General features: G+C 32.9%; 1 protein-coding gene across 1 annotated transcript; it reads left to right on the plus strand.

Moving 5' to 3' along the window:
• On the plus strand, positions 1 to 25131 carry LOC144964534 (structural maintenance of chromosomes protein 3-like). The gene is made up of 23 exons (XM_078898953.1): positions 1 to 160; positions 4104 to 4179; positions 4847 to 4885; positions 5416 to 5555; positions 7197 to 7276; positions 7589 to 7667; positions 8100 to 8217; positions 8526 to 8640; positions 9051 to 9111; positions 9993 to 10073; positions 11240 to 11404; positions 12169 to 12290; positions 12866 to 13010; positions 13323 to 13391; positions 13881 to 13984; positions 14889 to 14988; positions 15266 to 15426; positions 15815 to 15956; positions 16434 to 16584; positions 17464 to 17683; positions 18018 to 18099; positions 19850 to 20041; positions 20777 to 25131. The coding sequence occupies exons 1-23, from the start codon at positions 146 to 148 to the stop codon at positions 21920 to 21922; spliced, it is 3603 nt and encodes a 1200-aa protein (XP_078755079.1). The 5' UTR covers positions 1 to 145; the 3' UTR covers positions 21923 to 25131.
• The last annotated feature ends 520 nt before the right edge of the window (positions 25132 to 25651 follow it).

Genomic DNA, 25651 nt, shown 5'->3' on the forward strand with positions numbered 1-25651 from the left:
AATTGTCTGAACTCGGAAGTCGGAACTTACCGCCATTTTTGTGTCAAGGGTTTTCATTGTTTACATTTTCCACAAAACAGAAAAACTAAATATTTCACCAACTGCATACCAACCCCGTGCAACCACATGAAATTTTAAAGAGAATATGTATATTAAACAGGTCTGTTAAATGAATGTGCACACTGCAATGTTACTTGATTGGCTCAGAGTCAAAGTAATTGATAATACCTATTATCGATAAGGCCAAATTTAATGGGAAAAAAAAGACAGCAATCTTTTAGTTAAGCCTAAGCATCGTTACGCATTCCAAAGTAACTCAAAATTTGGCAATAATATAGTCGAGGATACTATTGGTTATCAAATTTTTACTCGTGTGCTGTGTCTGGATGTCGATAAGCCAGTCTTGTTTGAGTTTTGAGAGACCGGGATGTTGTGAGAGTCGAGAGGTGTCCCTAATCCTCTCACTCCCACTCACTCCACTCTCAATTAAAGAGGTCGAGGTCCCTTCAGTCAGTCTCATTTCGGCCAAAGAGATAGTTTTGCCTTCACTGTAAACGTTTCTGCTTTCTTTGCAGCTATTTGATTCTTTAAAACTATTGTTCATTTAAAAAAAAGATACGGCCATTTCTTGTTTACAAATTACAAGTGACCAGGCAGGTCAGTTTCTCACAAATTTGTTGTCTGCTACTGCTAGATGAGATACTGCTAAAAAGTTATGATGATAAGAATATAGGCTGATTATTATTTACAAACTTTGATTTGGTTGAAAAGGTTAGTGTATTTGAACAAGATGGACAGAGTAGAGGTTACATATTACTATATAAGTGAATTGTGAATTGAATATCAGAATAGGGAGGCCTTCCGAAAGCTCCTACATCCCCAATATATTCGTAGTTTTTTATAATGTTCTAGTAGGGGGTTTGGGGAGGGGGGGGACTTTTTTGTATAATGTTATAGTAAGGGGTTTGGGAGGGGGAGACTTCACAGAGTTTCTCCCCTCCCAAACCACCTACTAGAACATTATAAAAAACAAAGAATACTGGGGATGTAGGAGCTTTCGGTAGGCTCCCTCAGAGTAGTAAGTCACAGTTGCCTCTAAACCATTCTTCTATCAAAATGAATCTTCATGTTTTACTTTATAAACGTCATCTGATTTGATTATAGAGAGATTGTTACAATTATAAGGGCAATAACTTAGTTTACCATTTTTACATTTGTTTTTACAATGTTTTACAATTTTGATTTATTATAAATATACCTGAGTCTTATTTGTAAGATCCTTAACCACTAGGCAACAGTAACAAAGATCTAACAAGTAAAAACACATACTTTCAGGCCTTTTGACCAAAAGTTAAATTTAAATCTCTTGATTAGAAGACAATTCATTACAAATTTACATAAAGTAGTTATATTTCTACTGTTAAGAATAGATGTACACTAGAAGTAGTAATATAATACTATGATATTTTATGTTATGGTTTTGTTTAAGTTTGACTGATGTACCATTACTTTTTCCTTCTGTTTGACAAATCGAAGTGATTATTCGACCGTACGGTGCGATAATGCTAGATATCAGACTGTATCATTACTATTTTTAGACACTAGAAAAAAAAAAGTGGAAGTCATCAGGCGGAAAAGTGATATGGGAGCGTGAGACACAAAATGGTGATGGAGAAGGGATGTCCTAGGTACACTGATACTGATAGTGTGCTCTTGGAATCTACACCTGTTCCTATTTTAACACATTCCCTTTTGTCTTACGTATTCTTGGGTGTTTTAATTGTAATCTGGAACATATGGTACACTGATACTGATAGTGTGCTCTTGGAATCTACACCTGTTCCTATTTTAACACATTCCCTTTTGTCTTACGTATTCTTGGGTGTTTTAATTGTAATCTGGAACATATTATTATTCCGTTTTCTTCTTTTTACTGGTGCCGATTTGACCTAAATGTATTGCAAGCACCACAAAAAAATTGAATTTTCCATTTTTGTGGACAATCGTGATTTTTAATTATTTATTTATTTATTTATTATCATTGTTATTATTATTATTATTATTATTATTATTATTATTATTATTATTATTATTATTATTATCATCCAGTACGGTCGAATAATGAGAAAATTATCTCACCGGATAACGGCAGCCTTGACAAATTGCCATTATCATCACTGATAGTTTTCGAACAATAAGTCATAGCATTATGCAACGGTCACCAAAATCGCACGTTTTCACCAACTTCGAGTTCAATGCTCAAATGGTCAAAGATGTCAGCTGGGATTTTTTTCAAAATTTGATATATTGAGCAGATACACTATTTCCATAAGCACATGGAAGCTTTCCTTGTATTTTGCAGTGCTTCTAGGTAATTATCACTTGCAAAGAAGCTACGTTTCTCAACTCTTAAGTTACAAATTAATTAATAATGTTGACCCCGAATATCAACTAATATTGCACTACACAGCTAACAAAGCTTAAAATATCTGGCATATCAGAAGCTGTTAAAGGCTAATGAATTCAATGCTTTCCTTTTTTTTTGTTTTTAGTTGAAAAAGGTGCGAAATAATACATTAACAGTTCAATAAATATGGACTATACATTCATTCTATATTTGTTGGCATGAATGAAATGAGCCAAATTGCACCTCCAAAGTTGAAGAAAATTTTTATTTTCTTTCAAATAATTGTAATCTGTGCTAAAAGTTGTACAGGATTATCCAATTTGAGACATTTAGCTTGATTAATAAAAATGGTATAGCCCCACAAAAATGGACCCTTGAGCAAATTTGATTTTGACATGTTTGAGATAAATTTGTGAAAAATTCAAATATCCATTTTTTGAACTGAAAATTTGGTTGTCTTCATGCTTCATACTTCATAAGTATTTTCAATTGAGTCAAGTTTGAGGAAAAGCAAAAGGGGTTTGGTTCCCTATATTCGAGATTTGGTCCACTTGGCATGGAATAGCCCTTTTTCCTTTTAGATTCCAAATTTATACATAACTGTACGTACCAGGTTGCAAACACTGGAAAATTGAGGACAGGCAAACGCAATCCTATTGGACTGTTCAAAAGCTTTTGACAAAGTCCATCACAAAAGTCTGCTTCTTAAAATCAAACTACATATTATAAGATGAATCTTTTTTACTCTAAAATTCAGTTTATATTTTGACACACATCATTTTTATTTTTAGATGATACATAGTCTACGTCGCTCGAATATAATACTTGTAGACACAAATCTTTCAAAAACAAATTCCTAAAGTGACATACCTGATGGTGATTCAAATTGTTGAAGCTTACCTAAGCCGTTTCCACAAAAGAAATTAAAAAAACAAAAACAATGCCTGTCAAATTTTAGTCATCGTAAGTACAATACACATTATAAAATGATCATAGTTTTCAATGAAACATTTTTATGTAAAATTTCCAAGTCCATGCAATATGTAACAAAGGCTCTAGAAAAAAAGCTAATTTAAAAAATTATATTAGTTATAGTTTTGGTGGTAGTGGTGTGGAATGTCTCAGTTGTAAGAATCTTGGGATTAATGAAAAAAGTGGAAAGGGGCAGGCTTTGGAATGATCCAATACTAACAATATTTTTGTTTTGGTTTAAAACAAAACAAAGAAATAATGAAAATAAATTACGAGAATTTTAGCAAGCATGTATTCTCTGTTGCAAATGGAGTCTGAATCAAATGAAAGCGTGACCTCCATGTATGAGGAGAGAGTCCCAAGGATGTTCATGTGATAGAAATGGTTTGGGTGGGTCAGTGTGAAGAGTGATGGAAATTTACTAGAAATCAAGATTAGATATTATATTGATATTGATGAACAATAGTGGGTGCTTTAGAAATAGACTACATTCAGAAGTTTTGCAGATGTTTTTTTTTTTTTGCCAGTGACTATAACTTAAATTTACAAATAATTTTATTAGGTATCATTTTAAAGGTCGGAAAATGAAGTAAGGAGATGAGTGTGCTATCTGTGGTGCTAATTTCGTGGAATAAATGGATATATGAACAAATATCAGCTTTTCCAATAAGCGTATATTTTGTATGGGGAAGGTAAGAATTCTAATTAATAAATCTGTTTTCAGGTAATCATTCAAGGATTTCGGAGCTACAGAGATCAGACTGTAGTGGAACCTTTCAGCTCTAAGCACAATGTGATTGGTAAGGAAAAATAATCATTTACTTTCACCACTTTGATTTTTTTACAAAGATGTAAATAAAAAAAATATGTGATTAAAATTATTTTAAAAAATTTTCATCCAGATTTAAACGTGTTGCATCGGTTATACAGAGGTTGAAAATTTGATTTGATTCCATATATACTAAAGCGTTATTCTCCTATGTGTTTTTAAAAAAGCCAAACAAATTAATTTTGTTATTATCATTATGTTTTCAAATCGTATACATTTAATAACAGTGTAGAAAGATGATTTATAGCAGGTGGAGATCCCCTTTAGTTATGGAACGTCTTGTCCTCTGGATCTGGGTATTCTATATCAGTCCTTCTTTGATGTTTCTTCATAACTTTATATGACACAAAAGAGATTTCAATGTTAATGTTAAGCAATTTTTGAAAAACTTTGGAGTATTTTAGCCATCATTGTTGTTAATGGTTAATTAATGAACAATTATTTCACTTAAAGAATAGCAGTAGATTCCCATCAAAAAGTGTGATTACTGTAACAACTTTGTCTACTTTTTTTCTGTCACAAGGTGTTCTTGTTAATTCTTTTGTCCCAGGCCCTCAGTTATTGTGGTCATTTATCATCGATTTATTTACATTCATTAATTTATTTATTAATCTTCTTTTCTTTTTTTTTTGTTACAGTTGGCAGAAATGGATCAGGCAAAAGTAACTTCTTCTATGGTAAGATTTCTAATACACTGTAAGAAAACCTGTACATTATGGGTTCTAATATAAGACAGATTGAAAGACATTAACAACCGTAACCAGAAAATGACAGTAACCAGGCAGGTTTTAACACAAGATAAAAGTACTTTCTTTCAGGGAAAAGTGGTTTTAAAAAATGGAAAAGAATGAAAAACACACATATCTCACCTAAACATAATGATCATTTGATACAGGATATAAAAAGTAATGTAAATATTGAACGACCAGTCTGCTTCCATACTTTATTATCCATTACCTGAAATAACCTATGAAACCTTGGATCAAAAGATATATGGCTAACATCAATAACAAAAAAAACAAAAAAAAGACTACTAGCCAATGGTATAAGCCCACTTTTAAATATTTTTGAGTAATTCTTTTGTTATTTGACTAACTACATGTTTCTTACAAGTTAATATTTTAAGGAAGAAATTTGAACCATTTGCTTCTCATTATACTAGTTATAAATACAGATTATAGATGGGTCAAAACAATTTTATTTACAGCTATCCAGTTTGTTTTATCGGATGAATTCAGTCACATGCGACCTGATCAGAGGCAAGCCCTCCTTCACGAAGGCACAGGTCCAAGAGTCATCAGTGCTTTTGTTGAAATTATATTTGACAACTCTGATAACAGGATTCCAGTAGGTTTATTTTATATATTTCACTGTAGATTCCATTAATGACTCAAAGAATTAAAATAGGTCAAAAATAAATGTGGACCAAGTATCTTGATTTACGGCTATTGGTAATTTTATATTAAATTTTTTTGTTTCCATAACATTTTGCTGTCTTCAACATTTTTGGCTCCTTAGTTTTTTTTATTTAGCAAAATAGAAATATACGATTCTTTAGGGCACATTTCATATGTGGCATTAAACTGAAGTTTGGATTTGGTAAGATTTAACATTATATAAGCCTGGACAAGTTTCGACTTCAATTGCGTACATGCCGAATCTTAACAATTTTAGACAAATTTCATGGCCAAATACTAAATTTTATGGAAAATTACGATTTTTAATTCTTAGTAATACTTAATAATACTATTAATAATAATAATGATAAGAAGAAGAACAACAACTACTACTACTACTTCTACTACTACTACTACTACTACTACTACTACTACTACTACTACTACTACTACTACTACTACTGTTATAATAATAATAATGATAAGAAGAAGAACAACAACTACTACTACTACTACTACTACTACTACTACTACTACTACTACTACTACTACTACTACTACTACTACTACTACTACTTCTACTGTTGTAATAATAATAATAATGATAAGAAGAAGAACAACTACTACTACTACTGTTGTAATAATAATAATAATAATGATGAGAAGAAGAACAACTACTACGACAACTACTACTACTACTACTACTACTACTACTACTACTACTACTACTACTACTACTACTACTACTACTACTACTACTACTACTACTACTATAATAATAATAGTATTGTGGTTGTTCATACACAATTTCAGAAATTACTAATTTCCATGTAAAATTTGACATAAAAATTACTAAATTTGAAGTTTGCAATTTGGCATGTCTGCAATTGGTATCATTTATGTGGGGGTTTCCATCTGAAAGGGACCTTAATAACCTTATTGTTTTAACTATATTGATTTGTGGATCATAGGAATAAGCTAACAAGAAACATTCTTATTTTGGATTCACATTGGCCAAGTAGCTCAAAGTGTCCATGCCTTTATTTTGCATTAAGGGTTAAAATTTACTGTAATAAGCAAATCTCAAATTCCTTATCTTTTGTTCCTTTATTTTTTTCTTGGTTCACAATTGATTTTCAATCCCATTTATGCTCAATTCAAAGTGTGTTCAGAATTAATTTAATTAATATTGAAATTCCAAATAATTCGCTGTAGAAGATCATATTATTTTTCCCCTTGATATCCTTTATTTTTCTGTCCCCAGAAAGTGATTTTCAATTCCTACATATGATTATGCATTTTAAATGAAATAATTTGAAGTTGATTTTTTTTTTCTCTCCCTTGTTTGAATATTATATTAGAAATTAAACAGACTCTTTACATGTGCTGCCAATACAGTCACAGTGACAGTGATTGTGAAGGGCATAGGGTTTAAACACCTATTCCGCTTTTTAAATTTGATAATTTAATATTTCTTATTTTGTCACCATATGACTTCAGCACTGGTATTGTCTTAAAAGTTGTAGTCATTGAAATGACTAAATATATATTACCAGATGTTAAAGCAGCTTTCTCTTGTTTTGTGTTTCAGATTGAGAAAGATGAGGTTGTGCTCAGGCGTGTCATCGGCTCTAAAAAAGACCAGTATTTTTTAGACAAGAAAATGGTCACGTAAGTAAATTTTAAGATTTTGAAATTAAAGTTTTTTGTTTGTTTGTTTATGGTCTAAATATCAGTCGTTTATTTGTTTCTTTGTTTTTGTTTTGTTTTTTCTTTCTGAAATAAACTGCTACGCTTGTAAGTTTCTGACCTTGACATGTGTGTCTTGGACTTATTTTAGGAGCATAATAAGATGAGGAAAAGCCAACAAGTGCGGCAAATCAAAATTATAAGGACTGATATCAACAATGCTCTTAACCTGTGTATCATTAATTATACTTCATTAAGTCCTGATTTTATACTTATTGCTGTTTTCTAAATCAGTAAATCAGATGTGATGAATCTTTTGGAAAGTGCTGGTTTTTCAAGGAGTAACCCATACTACATTGTGAAACAAGGAAAGGTAATTTAATCCAAATTTTTATCATATGAAGTTTGTTGGGTTTTTTTTTGCTGATTTTCATTGTAAGCAATCCTTCTCTTTTTTTTTTTTAAATCAAAGAATTTTGAAATTTTGATATTGCCTTTAATGGAAGCTTTAAGAAATGTGGAATGTACAGTGAAAATTCCAGTCTATAGTTGCATAAATTTTTACTTAATTTGTTTTATGAAAGGTAAAGTACTTATGTTTTATATACCTGTCACATTATATATGTGATGGATTAAAAGTTTTTGTCAGAACGTAAGAATTAAATTCACATTGATAATGAGAAATCCCAATTGTGTTTTGAATTGATTTCTACTAAATTAGGTTAACATAATATGAGTATGATTACCTATTGTAATGTAGCTAAATGGTGATAGCATTAAGTTATGGATTTCTTTGCCTTCTCAGATCAATCAAATGGCTACAGCCCCTGACTCTCAACGTTTGAAATTGTTGCGTGAAGTAGCAGGCACCAAAGTCTATGATGAACGTAAAGAAGAGAGTAATGCTATTCTCACAGAGACTGGTAATTATCGTTTTTTTAAATAAAAAAAACATCTTTTCAAATACTAAGCAAATGTATAGACAGCTTTCTTTATAATAAATTATCTTAAGATAACTTGCTTGAAAATAATCCTCTACATAATGGCCTTGAATGATCCAAGTATCCTAGGATTGACTAGGCAACCATAATAAAGCACAACATTTTTTGTTTGTTATTTAGTAGTCTTAAGTGAAGCATAATACAGGGACAATTCTAATTCTACTGCTCTTTTTGTCATTTTTATTTTTCTTTCTTTCTCAAAGAATTATTTATTTGTTTGTTTTTTTCAGAGGGTAAGCGTGAAAAGATCAATGACCTTTTGAAATACATTGAAGAAAGACTCAACACACTTGAGGGTGAGAAAGAAGAATTGAAGGAATATCAGAAATGGGACAAAATGAGACGGTAAGTGTGTAGAAATGGTTATTTAGTGACATTTCAATTAAACCGTCTTTTATGCATAGTAATAACTTTCCATTTACAGTTTTATAAATCACTCTTTTATCAGATCAGAGGTGCTGGTAATGTAATGAAAACGTAGACTGGCTCAGTGCTAAAAAAAAATGTGTTAATTGCATAATGAATTGCTATTAAGTGGTTTTGGAGACAATGGTGGATTTTTAAATATTTAATTTGACTGCATTTCTATTTTTCACTGAATAAGTTCCTAAATTTGTACAACTTGACTGTTGTAATCTATAACATTTCAATTCGGGTCTCTATCTATGTTTTGTGATCATTAATTGAAATATAATGATCTCTTCTTTACTGCTTTGGAAAGTATTAATACTAATGTTCTTGTTATTTCTTGACAGATCTTTGGAGTACACAATCCACGACCATGAATTGAAAGACACAAGAAAGAAACTTGATGAGGTATCTAAACAACTTTCTTAACATATAATATCATTTACTACATTACGCATTGTGAACACATGAATGGCCTAGATTTGATCAAGCTATATATATAAACAATATAGAATATAAAAACCCCATGTGCATCTAAAAGCTTAATTCTCAATTGATGTAAGAAAGGAAAATTGCGCAATGTTTGAGACATTCATCAATACAAATACAAGTATAGGAAAGAAAACATATTACTTTAATAAAAATAATGTCTTACTTTTTAATGAGGGTAGAAATTTGTTAATTGCCATTTTCTAGAGAAGTTTGGATTTGTCTTCCTTTGCTTTTCAAAAACAATTAAAGAATCACTTTTAATTACAGTCTGTGGTTGGTGTTGACAAAAATGGCTTGATATGAATGTCTGATTTTTGCTCAGGAAACAGCCCCTACTGCTGACTTTTCACAAGTGATACTAAGCTACTAAAAGCTGTGGACTAAAAACTAATGAATAAAAGTGAATATATCAGCTTCAAAAGAGAACAAAATACCAAACACTGAACATTTCAGGCTCTAAATCCTTCTTCAAGAATAATCAAAACATATATACGTCACTTAAAAACCAGATAGACGGAGAGAAAAGATCCAATTACATGCCAAATATTTCTCTGCTGTCTAATTGGTTTTAATGTTTTTGTTGTTGACTACAGAAGGGTTTTTAGCCCAAAACATTTCGTATTCTGTTGTTTTGAAATTGTTATATTCCTTTTTATTTCATTTTGCTGACTTTTCAGTGCTGCACTACAGCTGATGCCTAGATTATCTCTGTCTCAAGATAAACCCTAAAGAAAAATTTCCCCTGATGATGATAAAAGGGAATTTTATTTATTATTTTCTTTTCCCCTCAATTTCAGTTACAAAACAAAAGAGACAACAGTGGAGCCAATTCGACAGCCTTGCGAGATGAATTGACAGCAGCTAATGACAGAGTTAAGGTAACATCAACCGGAGACTGAGATTCATTACAATTTCTAAATTTTTTATGACATCCTTCATAACCTGACTGAGTTTCTAATACTAGAAATCCTTTAAGTAAATTAAATACTAATAGCTAAATGGAATGGAAGCTTCAGTATGATTAACAAAGACATAATGTTTTGAGTTTCCCCTTTGTCAGCAACACTCGAAAAATGAAACTTTAATGATGAGAAATAGATCTCTCATTCTTCTTTAGTGTTTCATTCATTTATATTGTTTTGTTGACAAAGGGGAAACCTGAAATGTCCACATTATCTGTCTTTGTTAATTAAGTTTTCATTCTATTTGACTAACGCTATTTATTTCTTTGAGCTTCAAGCATAAACATTTGCATCATTGGGTAAATTAAGACAAAGATCCCTATTGTACATTTTTAGATGCTTCAACTGTTCTCTTATTTACTAAATATTAGTATTATATTTTATGTATAACGTTTTGCAGCTTTACACTGAAATTTATACATTTAAAAAAAACTATTCTAAATTATTTATTGTAAAAATTTGCAGAGATAAATTTCATGGATGTGGTCTAATGAATGAAGAATGTCATGAATACAATGAAAAATTGATACAGCTGTTATCTATGGAATGATAGATTGCATTAGAGTGTTGTTTTGTTTTTGTTTTTACTACATGCCAACTTAACCCTGTGGTCAACTTTGTGTCAAGTTTCAATTTGAGAAAGACCACAAGACATTCCTTCAATTCTGAATGGCTTTATTTTTGAAAGAAAAAATGTCCTCTTTCAAAAGATCACAGTGGAAATAATCTGTTGTTTCTGCCAATAAAATAGGTTCGCAGGGCTAAAACTATCTGTATTTTTAAAAAGAGAAGAAAGCATAGTTTTATGCAATTTTCTCTCCCACACAAACTTGTTCTAAAAATTATCTCCAAACTTAATCCACGATGGAGTGAGATGACTGGAGGGTTCCATTTTCAAATTGTTGACTACACTTTTGTTGTACACTTTTTCTCCTACTCGCTTTGACAAACAATCTTACACTTTTTATTGTCTTCGGGTTTTCAGCCCTGGGCCGTTACTTGCAGCCCCGGGTCGTTACTTTCTGAGAGAACGTCATTTCGAGGCAAAAATCTCTATTTTATTTTTTTAATCTTTCTTTAAGACTTTGAGCAAAGAATTGAAAGAACTGAAGGCAAAAATCCAAGCAACCCTTGAGGACAAGGACAGTTTGAGTAGTGAATATCAAGAGCTGACGAAGAAAAACTCAAAGTTGGAACTCAGTATCAGAGACATTGTTGAAGATCAAAGAGGTTATCAGAATACAAAGGTAACTTGGAGATGTTATGGCTTATTAGTTTAATGTCAAGAAATGATAATTAGTAACAGATGTTGTCATCCTTTCAAGATGATTAAAATTCTTGGTTACGGGCAACTTTGGTCAAATTCCAGTGAGGTCTTATGGTTTCAAGATTTTCAAAAGCACATTAAATCCGAATAGATCAACTTGTTCAACTCTGAATTAGAATGTGCTCCCAAAAAATACTTCTTCAACCTTTTTTCAAATGTTACCTCAAACAATTCAAATTTAAAAAAAAAACCACGGGAATTGAATAGGGAAGGAAACTTTTTCTTATCATGGTCATTCCCTGCTTTGACAAAAATGCTTTTATTTTTATTTTTTATTTTTTTGTCACGGTTTTCAAACTATAAAGGAGAAATAATTTTCAGGATGTTTTTTTATGAAGGGGTCCCAATAGCTCACCTGATAGAGCAATCGCTTCTCATGCAACGGGCTGAGATTGATTCTGAAGTCAAGATTTTCTTCTGACCCCCCAGTCCACCCAGCAGTGATGGGGTAGCTGGGTCTGTTAGATCTGGTAGAATGTACTTGGCAATAGACTAGTATCCTGTCCAAAGGGTAGCAAGCAATTGCTATTGTTTTTCACACTGGGATAAACTCCAGCTCTTTTGGTCTTATGGTTCTGGACAACTTTTCTTAGGAAGTCTCCCTATTACTAATTTTCCCATCTTTTTTACCCCTTCTTCAAATGAGCAAATTTCTCGATTGAGTCTGAACATCATATATTTCAGGCTAAAGCAGAAGCCGAGCTTGAAAAGGTGAATGAAAAAATCATAAAAACTCAGGGTCAGTATGATTCTGTATGTCAGGAGTACCAGAAAAAGCTTGACAGTGAAGAAATGTGTTCAACAAGGTAGGTGTCCCCTTTTCTTTCCGTAGGTATATAAAAATTTCATTCAATTCATGATTTTGTTTTCCTCTCTTTTGGAATTCTCAAGTAATTATGATCTATTTGTTTTAATTAAATATATTTTTTTAATAGATCAAGTCTTTAAATTGTTTTTTTTTTTTTAAATTTGCACATGCACACATACACACACACTCACACACGGCACAGTATAATATTGTAACAATTTCCTGCATTCATGTACATTGTTAGACTATTTCAAATCCTGGCTCAAATAAAGTTATCAGGGGCTTGTGGCTAGCATAATGGAGAAGAGCTGTGGTCATGACTAGAGCTTTCAGGAATGGGAAACAAAGAGAAATATGTTATAAATGGGCTCTATGGTATACTGATTTGGTTTGGAAAATGATGTTTTATCCTGCTTAGAGTCATTAGATCACAAGTATTTTCCTGACCAGTTGGCACTCTTATGAGATCCACTGTAGCAGAATACTTTGGACATCTTGTTTTGTATAATATTTGTAAAGAATCATTTTGAAAAACTTATTCCAAACCCTTTCTATTTTTTAATCATGTCCCAGATTGGCAGAGGCAGATCAGAAAAGAAAAGAACTCTATGCAAAACAAGGAAGAGGCAGCCACTTCCAGTCACGCGAAGACAGAGATGCTTGGATTAAGAAGGAATTGAAGTCATTGAACAAAGCAATTAAAGACAAAGAGGAACAGGTGATTTGTCAGATATTTCAATTCTTTCACCGGGTTTTCAACTTTTGGCTTTTTCTTTCTATTAATAGCTAATGCTTTTGTTGTGTGATAATGGAGGGTTCGCATTCTGTTGTGGATTTTTTTTTTGGGGGGGGGGGGGGGGGGTGGGGGGGGGGGGGGGGGGGGGGGGGGGGGGGGGTGTTGGTTAAATATGAAAATCTAGAATAATTTGGAACTTTTGTGTCATTAATAGAATGAAATTGTACTCAATTTAGTTCTTAGTTTTGTTTTCTTTGCACATGTATATATATGGATTTTTTTTTATCCACGTAGATTGCACATTTAAAAGATGCTCAACAACAAGGACAGGGTCAGACAACAAATTTGACAAAAGAGATTGCTGTAAGTATTCAACTTTTTGATTTTTAAAAAATAAAGGATTCTATATACCTGCCATTGTCTCAAAAAATTTCGATTTTTAAAAGTAATGACATGATAGGAATAGAAGGGAGGGGGGTATAGCTTAGTTTGGTAGAAGTGGTTATTATGATGATGATATGATGGTACTGGCAATTATGATGATGATAATAATAATATAGCTTTGTGGTGCTGGTGGGTGGTGACTTTTGGTATGTGAAGGGTTGGCAGGTATACACGAATGAATGGATTTTATAAATATCATCTTAGTTTTTTTGCTCACTGCAACATTTTAACACTGTAATATGTGAGACAATGGTCTAAAAATTTGAAGATAATGCTCTAAAAATTTGAAGCATGATGATTTTATTTAATTTAATTGAATATGCTACCACTCTATACAACCATCATTCTGGTCATCAAAGTGAGAGAAAAGGGTGATTAATATTTTTATATTATATTTCTTTTCCTCAGGAATTGGAGAAAGACATTGAAAATAGGAAACAAGGCATTGAGGACAACAACAAAAAATTTGCTGACATGAAAGCGGATAAAGATACTCAACAGAATAAGCGAAAGTAAATCATTCAAAACTTTAAAAAATTTCTATTGTAAAACTACGATCAACGTTTGTCTGAAAGGTAAACGTGGACCATGATATTAAATTCCCACCCCACCCCCTCTCTCTCTCTTACCTACATCACCACTACCATGGCCTAATTAAATTCTTTTTTTCTTTTATTAACAGCCATTATATTATTGATTTACAAGTTTTCTTAAAGTTATGAGGAAAATAATATTTATGGAATTTTATTCATATAGATAGCAGTGGTGTTAAATAATTGAAATAAATAAGAACATTTATATAGTGCATTTCCACAGATTTACCACGCCCATGCGCTTTATGTTTCACTTATTTCTTGAGCAGGTCATATGGAACAATATTTTTATTTCATAGAGTACCATTCACCTGTGAGCTGTATTTTTAGTATTAACTCTCGTACAATATCCGTCACTGCCTAGAGCCAGGCACTCATTCACACCTGAGTTGTGTGAGCAAATGTGTGTAAAGTGCCTAATTGAAAGACACATGTAGGGACCAGAATTTTTCAGTCACCCATCTGACCACTGACCGCACTTAGCATTGCTTGACTATTGTGATAAGACGAGACACCTAATAGTGAGTTGGTCTACCTACACATGTCAGTTCACATGGGTTCACTCTTGTCCGTTATCATTATTAGTCATGATCATGGCTGTCTCGGACATGCAAGTTATGTGTGTTTACAAGCCCTTAACTCAATGCAAACTTAACCCTTGCCAGATGTGTAAATTAGTAACCTGCATCAGGTTGACTGGTATTGTGAGGACATGAGATAAAAAATTTGTTCCATACTAATGGTTAGCTGTTGGAATAAATGTCAATTTGAAAATGTCTGATAACTATTTTGATAAGTAAAATGAGATTGTTTTGTATTTCAGCACTCTATGGCGTCAGGAGAACACATTACAACAACAGCTCAGCACCACAACTGAAGAGTTGAACAAACGGTTGCAGGGATTACGTTCACTCACTGGAAAGGTACACATTTTAAATGTCAGAACTCTTAAATGATCTTGAAGAAAGGATAATCTTGCGAGGTAGACCAACTTAATTATGTTTTTCTGGAAATATTTTGGTGAACACCAATTCTTATTGAAATGTATAAATATGCTCTAGAAATAAGAGTCTTGCATAAATTAAGTTTTAAATTCAACCATGAAAACATTCACTCTGCACAAATTTGTCTTCATCCTGTACCGTTACGAAATTTACAATTTTTTTAAACAGAGAGTTTCAAATTTTGTCTTTGCTTCAGAGTATGCTAAATGGAATTGACAGTATCCAACGAGTCCTCCAGTCATTCCGTGAGCAAAACAGACACCCTGATGTTGTAGCTGGATACATGGGCACTCTCATTGAAGCTTTCAAATGTGAAAAAATCTACTACACTTGTGTTGAAGTTACTGCTGGGTCAAGGTTGGTTTGTATTTAATGTTTATTGTACACTTTAAATGTTGTTGCTGATTCCTTCTTTTTTTTTTTTTCATATATTGTTGCTGATTTTAACTTTTAACTGTTGATTGTCAAAGTGCTAGCTTTTTGGTTGGAAATGACTTTTAAAATTTTCTTAATCATTCTTGATTGAGGACCATTTTGATAATCTACACTCCATAGCACTTTGATTTATTAAACAAATGTTTTTTTAAAAGTTAATGGTAAATAAAGAAACGCTATATTGGCATAGCAGTCCCGATTTGGCAATCTGGAAAAAGTCTTTAAAAAAAAAAAAAGCATAGGCTTGTTACTACCATGTTATTTACCAATATGTATGCCCTATTCTTATTTTTTCTTTTTCTCTTTTCAGGCTGTTTCACCATATTGTAGATACAGACCGCACAGGAACTATATTATTGAAGGAAATGAACAGGATGAGTTTACCAGGAGAAGTCACGTTTATGCCATTGAATAAATTGGATACCAGAGATGTTCCATACCCCCACACACAAGTGAGTTATATTGGTAAAACATGATGCATAACTTGTTTTCAGATTTAAACAATATTTTTGGGTGGGTTATTAAAGTTTTTCACTACAATACCCGAGCATTATTTTATTTTAGAATTTTTGGTATTCATCTATACATCATATTAATTTTATTTTTTGTTTTGTATTTTTGTAATAGTTTTTGATATAATGCATCAGACCCCTGTTCTGTTTAAGTGTTATTTTATGAAATTCTCAAAGAAAATTCTTGTTTTATGTCGCTTTCACCAGATAAAAAGTGAATCTGCTTGTCTACGCTTTCTGTTATTATTCTAAGGAAATGCTGGTGTATAGGCATAAGACTTGAAATCTGAACTTGATAGGTCTGATACAATGTAACTGTCTTACTTGGGATGCTTAAAAGAAAGAGTATGTTCAGGTTGTATGAATTGGAGAGTAGTTGGAATAATGTTGATACATAATTTTTTTCTTCTCACTCAGGATGCAGTCGCAATGATTGAAAAGCTAGAGTATGACCCTAAGTTTGTCCCAGCCATGAAGCATGTCTTTGGAAAGACTTTGATTGCCCGCAACATGGAAGTAGCCACACAGTTTGCCCGTACACAAAATTTAGATTGCATCACGTTAGAAGGTATAAGTATTACCACTTTTGAAATAAGTAACTAGCTCAGCGTTTTCTTTTCAAATTGTAACCATTGCTTTGAGATCGGTTCATAATTGTCAGAGTTAGATGTGAAACAGAAAATTCTTGATAATTAATACTCCTTCATACAACTTTTCAGTCTAGGATTGTACAGCCTGTTTACTTTTAAGAGACAATCATGGGAATCCTGTTCAATGACTAAATGCAAATTAACACCTGTTTTATTTTTTTTTGGGGGGGGGGGGGGACCATTAAAAAGACAACACAAATATTAATCATGCAAATGGTTTTCCAGGAAATGTAGGTTATAAAATATATTAGATTTCAAATTAAAATAAGGCTCAACATTTTCTATATGAGACTACCAAAAGGTTACTTTCATTAAAACTATAAAAAATAGAAATGTCGCTTTCATCAGTTTCTCTTGCTTTATTCATAAAAAAATGACCAAAACTTTGAAAGCACCAAATTTGTCCATTCCTATTGGACACTTTGAAAAGGTATTCCAACTCTATTCTTTTGGTGCCAGACGCTAGGATTTTGGATTATTTTCATAATTATTCAACATTGAGAAACCAATGTAAACTTAATCCTTTCATAAATTAAAAAAAAAAAAATCAGTTTAATGTCGGTGTGTTATTGTGTTGAAATGTTATGGAAATTACCTTTTTTTCACAGACTATCATGGACAGAGAAAATGCATGCAAGTCAACTTATAAATTTACACATTTTGATGTAACTGATCTTGGATTTGTCCTTTTCATTCTTTTAAAATTTTATACTGCCCAACTTAATTTAACAGGACCATTTAAATACTTATGTCTTCACATCATATAAATTGATTTGGTCACTCTCCCTAATTTTTAGGTGATCAAGTCAGTCGGAGAGGGGCATTGACTGGAGGATATTATGATACCCGCAGGTCACGTTTAGACCTACAGAAAAGCAAAGGGGAACTCACTGATCTGAAGAAGCAGCAAGAGACAGAGTATCAGAGTCACCGTGTTGAGTTGGAGAAAGTAGAGCAGTATATTACCAATTTGTTGTCAGAAATGCAAAAGCTTGAAACAAAAAACAGCAAAAACAAGTATGTTAAAATTGGTGTTTACTTTCATTTTTTCCTTCTCTTCTTTCTTTCTTTCTTTCTTTCATTTTCCTTTTTTTCCATACTTCACAAAGAGAAAAATAATATGAATGCTTCACATTATAAGTTAATTTTCTGTCAATTCACATATATATCAATTTAAGGACGAATTACTTGTTCTGTTATTTAAATGATCTATGCAATAACAATATACAATCATCTCTAAAAGTAGGTTAAACTGAAATGTTGATATATGTGGACGATTTGGTTATATTTTTGTTGTATTTGGAATCAATAACCATTTGAAGTATTTTATCAATCAAATTTGCTTCCCCAGAGATGCCTATGAAAAAGTTCAAACAGATCTTAGAATGAAGAAAGAAGAATTATCCACACTCCAAAACACACAACCAAGCAGAGTAAGTCTCCTCAATTTCCCTTAGTTATATTTTACTTCTCCATAGCCGTATTCCATCCCTCTTCATCATTGAAAGCTACTTAACTCTTTAAGATTCAACCCGACAAAAACCGACAACGGCCAAATATTCATGGGCGGGGTAGTCAAGACTGGGCTCAGTAAGTAAAATCCAATCGTTGTGAAGGAAATGACAGGCCCTGTCACTGTCGCAGGGTGTTTTCAGCTTTGATTTTTATAAATTTGCCGACAGAAAAGAAAATATGTTTCAGAAATTGCGATTTAAATCCTATTTTATTTGCGGGTGAAAATCATTGACATTGCACTTTGTTTGGTAAAAATCAGTAAAAAATTACGACTTTGGTGATGAAAAATGACTTTGAAGACAATTATTGTAAACTTTTAAAAATATTATGAATAATTTATAACTCCCTTATTTGTGGGTCGATTTTGTCATTCGAGGTATCAATTTTATTGTAATAAAGAGATAGGAACTTCAGAGTTATTTTTTCTGATGCGAAATTATTACTTTGTAATTTTAGCACCAAGAAAAATAGTCGGTAAATAAATTTGTTACAGCTCTTTGATAGACCGCCAGGGTCCGTTCATGTAGAATTGTGAATCAAGCGTCTCAAAGTCTTCGACCAATCACAGGCTATCTATCCAGCTGGCCGAAACAAAGACGCTTCTCCCCGTCGATGTATTATGCTATTGTTATGCAAGGAATATAACACCTTATTGAGTAGGCCTAAAAGTAAAAAATATAATTCTGAGGAATTTGAAAGTCACATTGCTGAAATCAGTTTGAAAAAAGAAGTACATTGGTCTTTGTTTCATAAAAATCGGTTGAAAACCAACTGTTTTATGAATAAATTTGATTTTAAAAATTGCTTTTGTTTATTTTAGCTTTTTTTAGCAACTTTTTTATTTATCGGCCGATTTTCTTGATTTTTATCATTCTTTATATCTCAAAGAGACGAGAACAGTGATATACTTTGTTTCAAATGTAACTAGAACATAATTTGGCTTTTTTACCTATCGACCATGCCTGGATAATTTATTCAACAACGGGGCGATGTGACGCAACTATTCCATGGCCGTCTTCCACTGCCTCAACGATGATTCAATTCATTGTTGACGGCTGTTGACACGTGAGCTGCCAGAACAACCCATCGTTGAAGGGTCAAGATGCTCAGTAGCCAATCGTTCTTCGGTCAAAAAACTTAAGAACTCACGAGAACAAAAGTTTGAAATTTGGTGATGGACGGACCTATGAAATCGTTTCTGAGCGGAGTTTAGTCATGAGTGACCGTAGAAAACGAAAAGGCGACTACAGATATCAAAGAGTAGGCTTATATCATCAAAGGATATCTACATGATTGACATGGCCATATAGGGAACTCATTATCTACTCCCCCAAAAAGAATCTGAACACGAGAGGGTTAAAGAAAACTTTTACCTTGGCACATAATTTTCCACAAGTGGTTTATTTAAAATATATTTTGCAATGTTCCATCAATTTGGTGGGGGGGGGGGCTGCTTTTCATTTGCAACGTCCAATATTTTATTACATAATGTGTATTGATAAACTTGATTGAAACAAACTTTAAAGCCTAACCAACCATGAATAATTAAAATCCAGCATTTCAGTCTTTCTTCTTTTTTTCATTCTTCTTGTTTGCCTTTTTCTCTTTTTGTCCTCTTTAATTTCTTTTTCGTTGGACTCAGATCATTTTCTTATTTATCGCCATCAGGGTAAAAGTGCAGCTAGCCTTGAGTCCAGCCTTCAGGCTATGAAAGGCCAGGCAGATGCCTTGAAGGAAGAATTAGGTACAGAGCTTCAGTCTCAACTCAGTGTAGAAGACCAACGTCAAGTGGATTTCCTCAATGACCAAATAACCAAGTTGACGCAAGAAAACAGGCAGGCTTGGCAGGAGAGAATCAAGGTCAGTTGATTTCTTTTATATGAACGTTTTATCATAGTAAGTCAATTTTATAATCGTTTATAATACCTTTTAGAGTTTTATTTGTTTGGTTTTATAATCAGTGACATTCGAAATTGCATAGTGAGAGAGAGAGAGAGTAATTAGAAGTTAAGTAAAAAAAAGAAAACAAAAAAAATTATAATAAAACACTTGAGCCAATTAAAAATCTCATTGACCAGAATTGGCGTAATTGTCTGAATAAATATATTCCTTAGGGCCATCAGATTAGACCTATGGAGTCAGAGCTTAGCTGTTTGTTTTTGTTTTTGTTTATTTTTTTTATTTTTAGAGACTAGAGCCAGATAGAAAAGTTTGCTTGCTGGTCTGGTCTGGTCTGGTCTGGTCTTAAGTAGAGTGCTTTCCGTCAAATTTAATCATAGACCCAGCTACCCAATTACTGCAAGTTAAACAGGGAAACCAGAAAACAGGTTGATTTTTTAATTTTTGTCTGCAAATTGGATGCTGTCTTAACTGAATTACTTAGTCCTAATTTAAATAGAAACACAGTGCTCAATTCATAGGTTGAGTTCATCTGCTTATTCTCAATTTTACTGTAACTTTTGGAAGACACTCTTTGTTTTTTTTCTTTTCGTTAAATACCTGACATCATTTCTTTTTCACCATACATTTTTTAACCTCCTTCCTATAGGATATTAACCTTTTTATCTCTTTATTATTTTTTTTTTCAATTTCTAGTTGGAAACAGAAAAGAACAAATTAGAAAATGTCCTCAACAACAATTTGACCAAAAAGCGTGAGAGATTGCAGCAGGAACTGAGAGAAGTCAGTCTTGAAGAACAGGATAAGAGATTAAACGGTTTCCGATCGGATAAAGAGGAAGTGGAGAAGCGGATGTCTGAGTTAGAAGGACAAGCAGCTGAAACCGATTCTAATATTGAAAAACGCAATAAAGAACAGAAAGAAATGCAAGCAAATTTAGAAATGTGGCGAGGAAAAGAACGAGATATCCAGGACAGAATAGGAGAAGATGCAAAGGAGTTGGACAAGATTTCTCAAAAACAATCTCTTTTATTGAAAAAGAAAGAGGATTGTATGAAGAAAATAAGAGATCTTGGGTCACTTCCCTCGGACGCTTTTGAGAAATACCAAAATATAAATCTCAAACAGCTTTTCAAAAAATTGGAAAGCTGTAATCAACAGCTTAAAAAATATAGTCATGTGAACAAGAAAGCTTTAGACCAATTTGTGAACTTTTCAGAACAAAAGGAAAAGTTAATGAAGCGTAAAGAAGAACTTGATAGTGCTCAGCAGTCTATTATTGACTTAATGAATGCTTTAGATCATCGTAAATATGAAGCTATCCAACTTACTTTTAAGCAGGTGTCTCGTTATTTTAGTGAAATCTTTAAAAAATTGGTCCCCCAGGGACATGGTCTGCTGGTGATGAAGAAGGGTGATATTGAGGGTGATGGAGATGAGACGAGTATCCCCTTGGTGGAGCAGTTTACTGGTGTGGGTATAAAAGTCTCATTCACAGGCAATCAGGCTGAAATGAGAGACATGCAACAGCTATCAGGGGGTCAAAAATCATTAGTAGCTCTCACTCTCATCTTTGCCATTCAGAAGTGTGACCCTGCCCCATTCTACCTCTTTGATGAAATCGACCAGGCCTTGGATTCTTCTCACAGAAAAGCTGTGGCCGAAATGATCTTCGATCTCGCTCAGGATGCACAATTCATTACCACCACTTTTAGACCTGAACTGCTGCAACACGCTGACAAATTTTACGGTGTCAAGTTCAGGAACAAAGTAAGTCATGTTGAGTGTGTCAGTCGTGAGGAGGCAGAGGACTTTGTGGAAGATGACACTACGCATGGTTGAGAAACATTTTCAAATACGTCATCACAAATCAGCTTGGTAATACGGAGATTATTTTCATGAAAATTTTATTGATTTTTATTTATGATTGGAAGTCATTGCAAAAATCTGCTGTTGTCAACTGTCACATGTCCGGCTGCCAAGAGTTTTTGAGTCTTTTGGTATCACTTTGTTTTCAAGAAAATTACTAATCGAACAGTGCTGTCGACCTTGGGTAGAAATTGTGTATTCTCACTGGGTATTCTGGCTTTGCTGAGGATCATACACTTTATTCAATTTCAATTATTTATTTTTTATCATACACTTTCATTGTGTACTTAAACATTTTAATTTTTCTCATGACCCGGAAGTTCATGTTGGGTGTTAATCAAATATCTCATCGGGACATATTGTAGTTAAACATCAATTTAACCTCTGAAAAGCATGTTGCAGCACAAAGAACAGTTGTTTTGTCTATGTTATTGGTATCATTTGTCATGAGAGAGGAGGATGATCATGTGACTATAAATGCAGAGCTAGATTTTCCCAAATTCCAGTGAAATTTCCTCTTTTCTGGATTGTATGCATCTGTTCAAAATCGTACTCATTTTTGCTCCCCATTGTACACATTTTTATGGGCTAGGGTTGGCAGCATTGATCCAAGTCCCTTCAAGTTCAATTATTTTTGAAATGTTGACTGATCCTGTCAGCATTTATTTTGGGTTTAGAAAGCAAGCTTTGTTTTCTAAAGAAATCCCTCCCATATTTCTATCATTTATTAAATCTTTTGTTGCCATTAAAGGAAAGCATGTTTGGGAGAAAGTAAGAGAATTAGAATGCTGGTTTCCGTAACGAAATAGCAGGGATAGCTCACAAATAAAAACAGTTCAGCCTCAAATTCAGCGCATTGATTTACACATGTTTCTTATCATGGTGCTTCATTTCTTTTCTTTCTTGTTAATGATTGATTGTCCTAGGGTTACATATGGGGAAGAAATACACTGCTCGCTTGAATCATTATTTGCTTCTTTGGTTTTAATGGAAAATATGAAAATCTTATTCTGAATTGTCATTGTCCAGGAAGAAATGAAAGCAAAAAAGAAGAAAGGAACAAACAAAAGAAATTATAAAGGATTTATTGTTTGCAGTTTATGAGGCTGTGATGAAAGATCGCTTTCAATGGTACACAAAAGACACTAATATTAAAGATTTTCTCTCTCTCTCTCTCTCTCTCTCTCTCTCTCTCTCTCTCTCTCTCTCTCTCTCTCGCTCTCTCTCTCTCTCTCTCTCTCTCTCTCTCTCTCTCTCTCTCTCTCTCTCTCTCTCTCTCTCTCCCTCTCTCTCTCTCCTTTTTTATTTTTTAGTGCAAATATACCTCCTTTTCTACAAAACTTTCCAATGCTTTCAAGGTTTTTAAAACCCTTTGAGTTTGAGCCCCTACGTCTTGACTGGGATTAAGTCAAGATTTTCAGTTACTGTTTATTTGCCAGTTGCATTTCCATAAATTTTCGTTCCTTGATTTTTCAGATTGTTTTATCTTCAAGATTCTTTGAATGAATTTACAAATGTTTGGTGTTTTAGATTTTTAAATTTAATCTCCATGTTTCAAAACCATGCAGGAGCATCGACTTCTTTCTCCATTTCATTTTTTTCTTCTTTCAATTCCAACGAGGAATTTTTTTTTCACATAAGGTCTGAAGCTTAGATGACCTTAGTAATCCACTTAGAAATTTAATATAAGGAAGAAGAAATATACAAATTGTAATTCAACTATTTCATGTATTTTAAAAAATGTTGTCCCTGTCAATGTACAGATTTTTAATCGTTCATATGTTATATCATTATCATGCATAATTTATTGTACCGTAATCAAACCCAATTCATGAAGTAAGTATATCATTTGATGTATGTACTTCTCAATCTCATCTGTTTATAATTTGTTTTCTCATTCTCAGATACATTCAATTATTCTTGTTAACTATGCCATCTTCTTTTTTTGTAAATGAATGACTTAAGACTTAGTATTAGTGTCGATGTTGCAATAATCAAAATTGATAATTGTTATTATACAATGCAGCATGGAAATTTTCCCATAATAAAATTCAAAATCACTTCTCTATTGTTTTGTTTCAACGGCCTTTTTTGTATTAAAAACACACCCTTCTGAAACCAACCAGTTAAAAAATGTTATAACTTTATTTAATTTTGTCATTTTTGTTGAGTGAAAAAAAATATAGCTCCTTACACCATCAGTATCAACTAAAAGTGGATTTTTTTAAATTACGCTAATGAAGACACAGCCCTCTTTTTGAAATTGGTGATCAGCGAGGTTATATTTTCGAGTTGATTCACGCCACTAGATATATTTAACAGAGCAGAGCTCTTGATTTTACAGATATATCCAAAAACTTTAAAAACTTGAGACCTGGTCCGATTTGATCAAGAAGTCTGTGCTGCACTGTAGATTCAAGAACATTTACCAAAACCAATGCAAGTTTGATTGAAGAAATAATGAAGAGGAAAGAGGCGAAGTGGAAATGCTGCAATTGAATGTGTTCTAAGTAAATACTGTATAAAGCTCTGTATCATAAAATACCTTATCACTGCCCTTGTATAAAAAGTATTTGATTTTGTGACCTTAAGCCATAAGTTTGATGTCTCTTAAATATAACATTGTTCCATTGTGATTTTCAATTTTTAGATTAAATGTGATAGTTCAAATAAGGGATTGATATTCGTACCCCTTCCCTCCCATTTACTCATTATTTGTACTCTGCAGTCCACTTCAGACAATACTCTCTTATTCTTAACCAATCAGGGGAAAACAATTGCTATTTTATAATTTTAGAGGCAGCTTTCGAACTAGGTTCATAGTTTACCTTAAGCAAAAGTCTTTTTTTTAAAAGAGGTTATCTGATGTGTATTGTTGTGTATTTCTCTCGGTTTATTATTTACTGGTAATGGGGTTGGTTTTTGTGAATTTCTATAGTTTCAACATTCACAAAGACTCACCTTTTGGCAAATGGTTGTCGACAGTTATATTTTGTGTCCCATCATACCAAACATTGCATTGATGTTTATAAATTTATTCCTTTATGTGATCCCTTCCATGTATTTTGTTTTTATACAATTTATGTTTTCAGTTAGAAATTATGTTACTGTTAAGTTCAATTTTGAGATGTGTTTATCGTTCAAAAAAGATATAAATTAAATATGCATTTCTTTTTTTATCATTACATTTTCAACTCTTTTATTTTGAATATAATCACAAGTGAATGAATGGGGGAGATTTCTGGTCAGACCCCATTTATGGATTTTCAGTCTTTCTATCTTGAGGGTGTTTGAGTCAGTCTCTTATGCCTTAAGTTATCTATGCTGATTTGACACACATGTGCTGTGGGTGGAATTCACTTTAGGATGTGGATGGGGTATTTTGACCTCCTTTGTGGGGTAAGAGGTCACTTATTCTGTTGTCTATCCTCTATATCAGGGCGGGAATCCTTAGCTGCAGCTCAGGGTGGGGTTCCCGACCTCCCATAATGGGCAGGGAGGTACTTGCTGTGTCTTTTATCCCCCTGTATCTGTTTTCCAATTGCTTTCTGCCTTTGTCTTGACTCTGGCCGGAGTCCTTGGCTGGGAGGGAAACAGTCGAATGTATAATTTTAGTTTTGGGAGATGATATTTTTTTCCTAGTAAATCATCTCCCTGTTATGTGTATTTTTTTTAAACATGATTTGTAGACATTTAAGTATT

Source organism: Berghia stephanieae, chromosome 2 (genome assembly GCF_034508935.2).
Source record: "Berghia stephanieae isolate SIO BIC M18660-M18661 chromosome 2, UCSD_Bste_1.3, whole genome shotgun sequence".
NCBI classification, from domain to species: domain Eukaryota; kingdom Metazoa; phylum Mollusca; class Gastropoda; order Nudibranchia; family Aeolidiidae; genus Berghia; species Berghia stephanieae.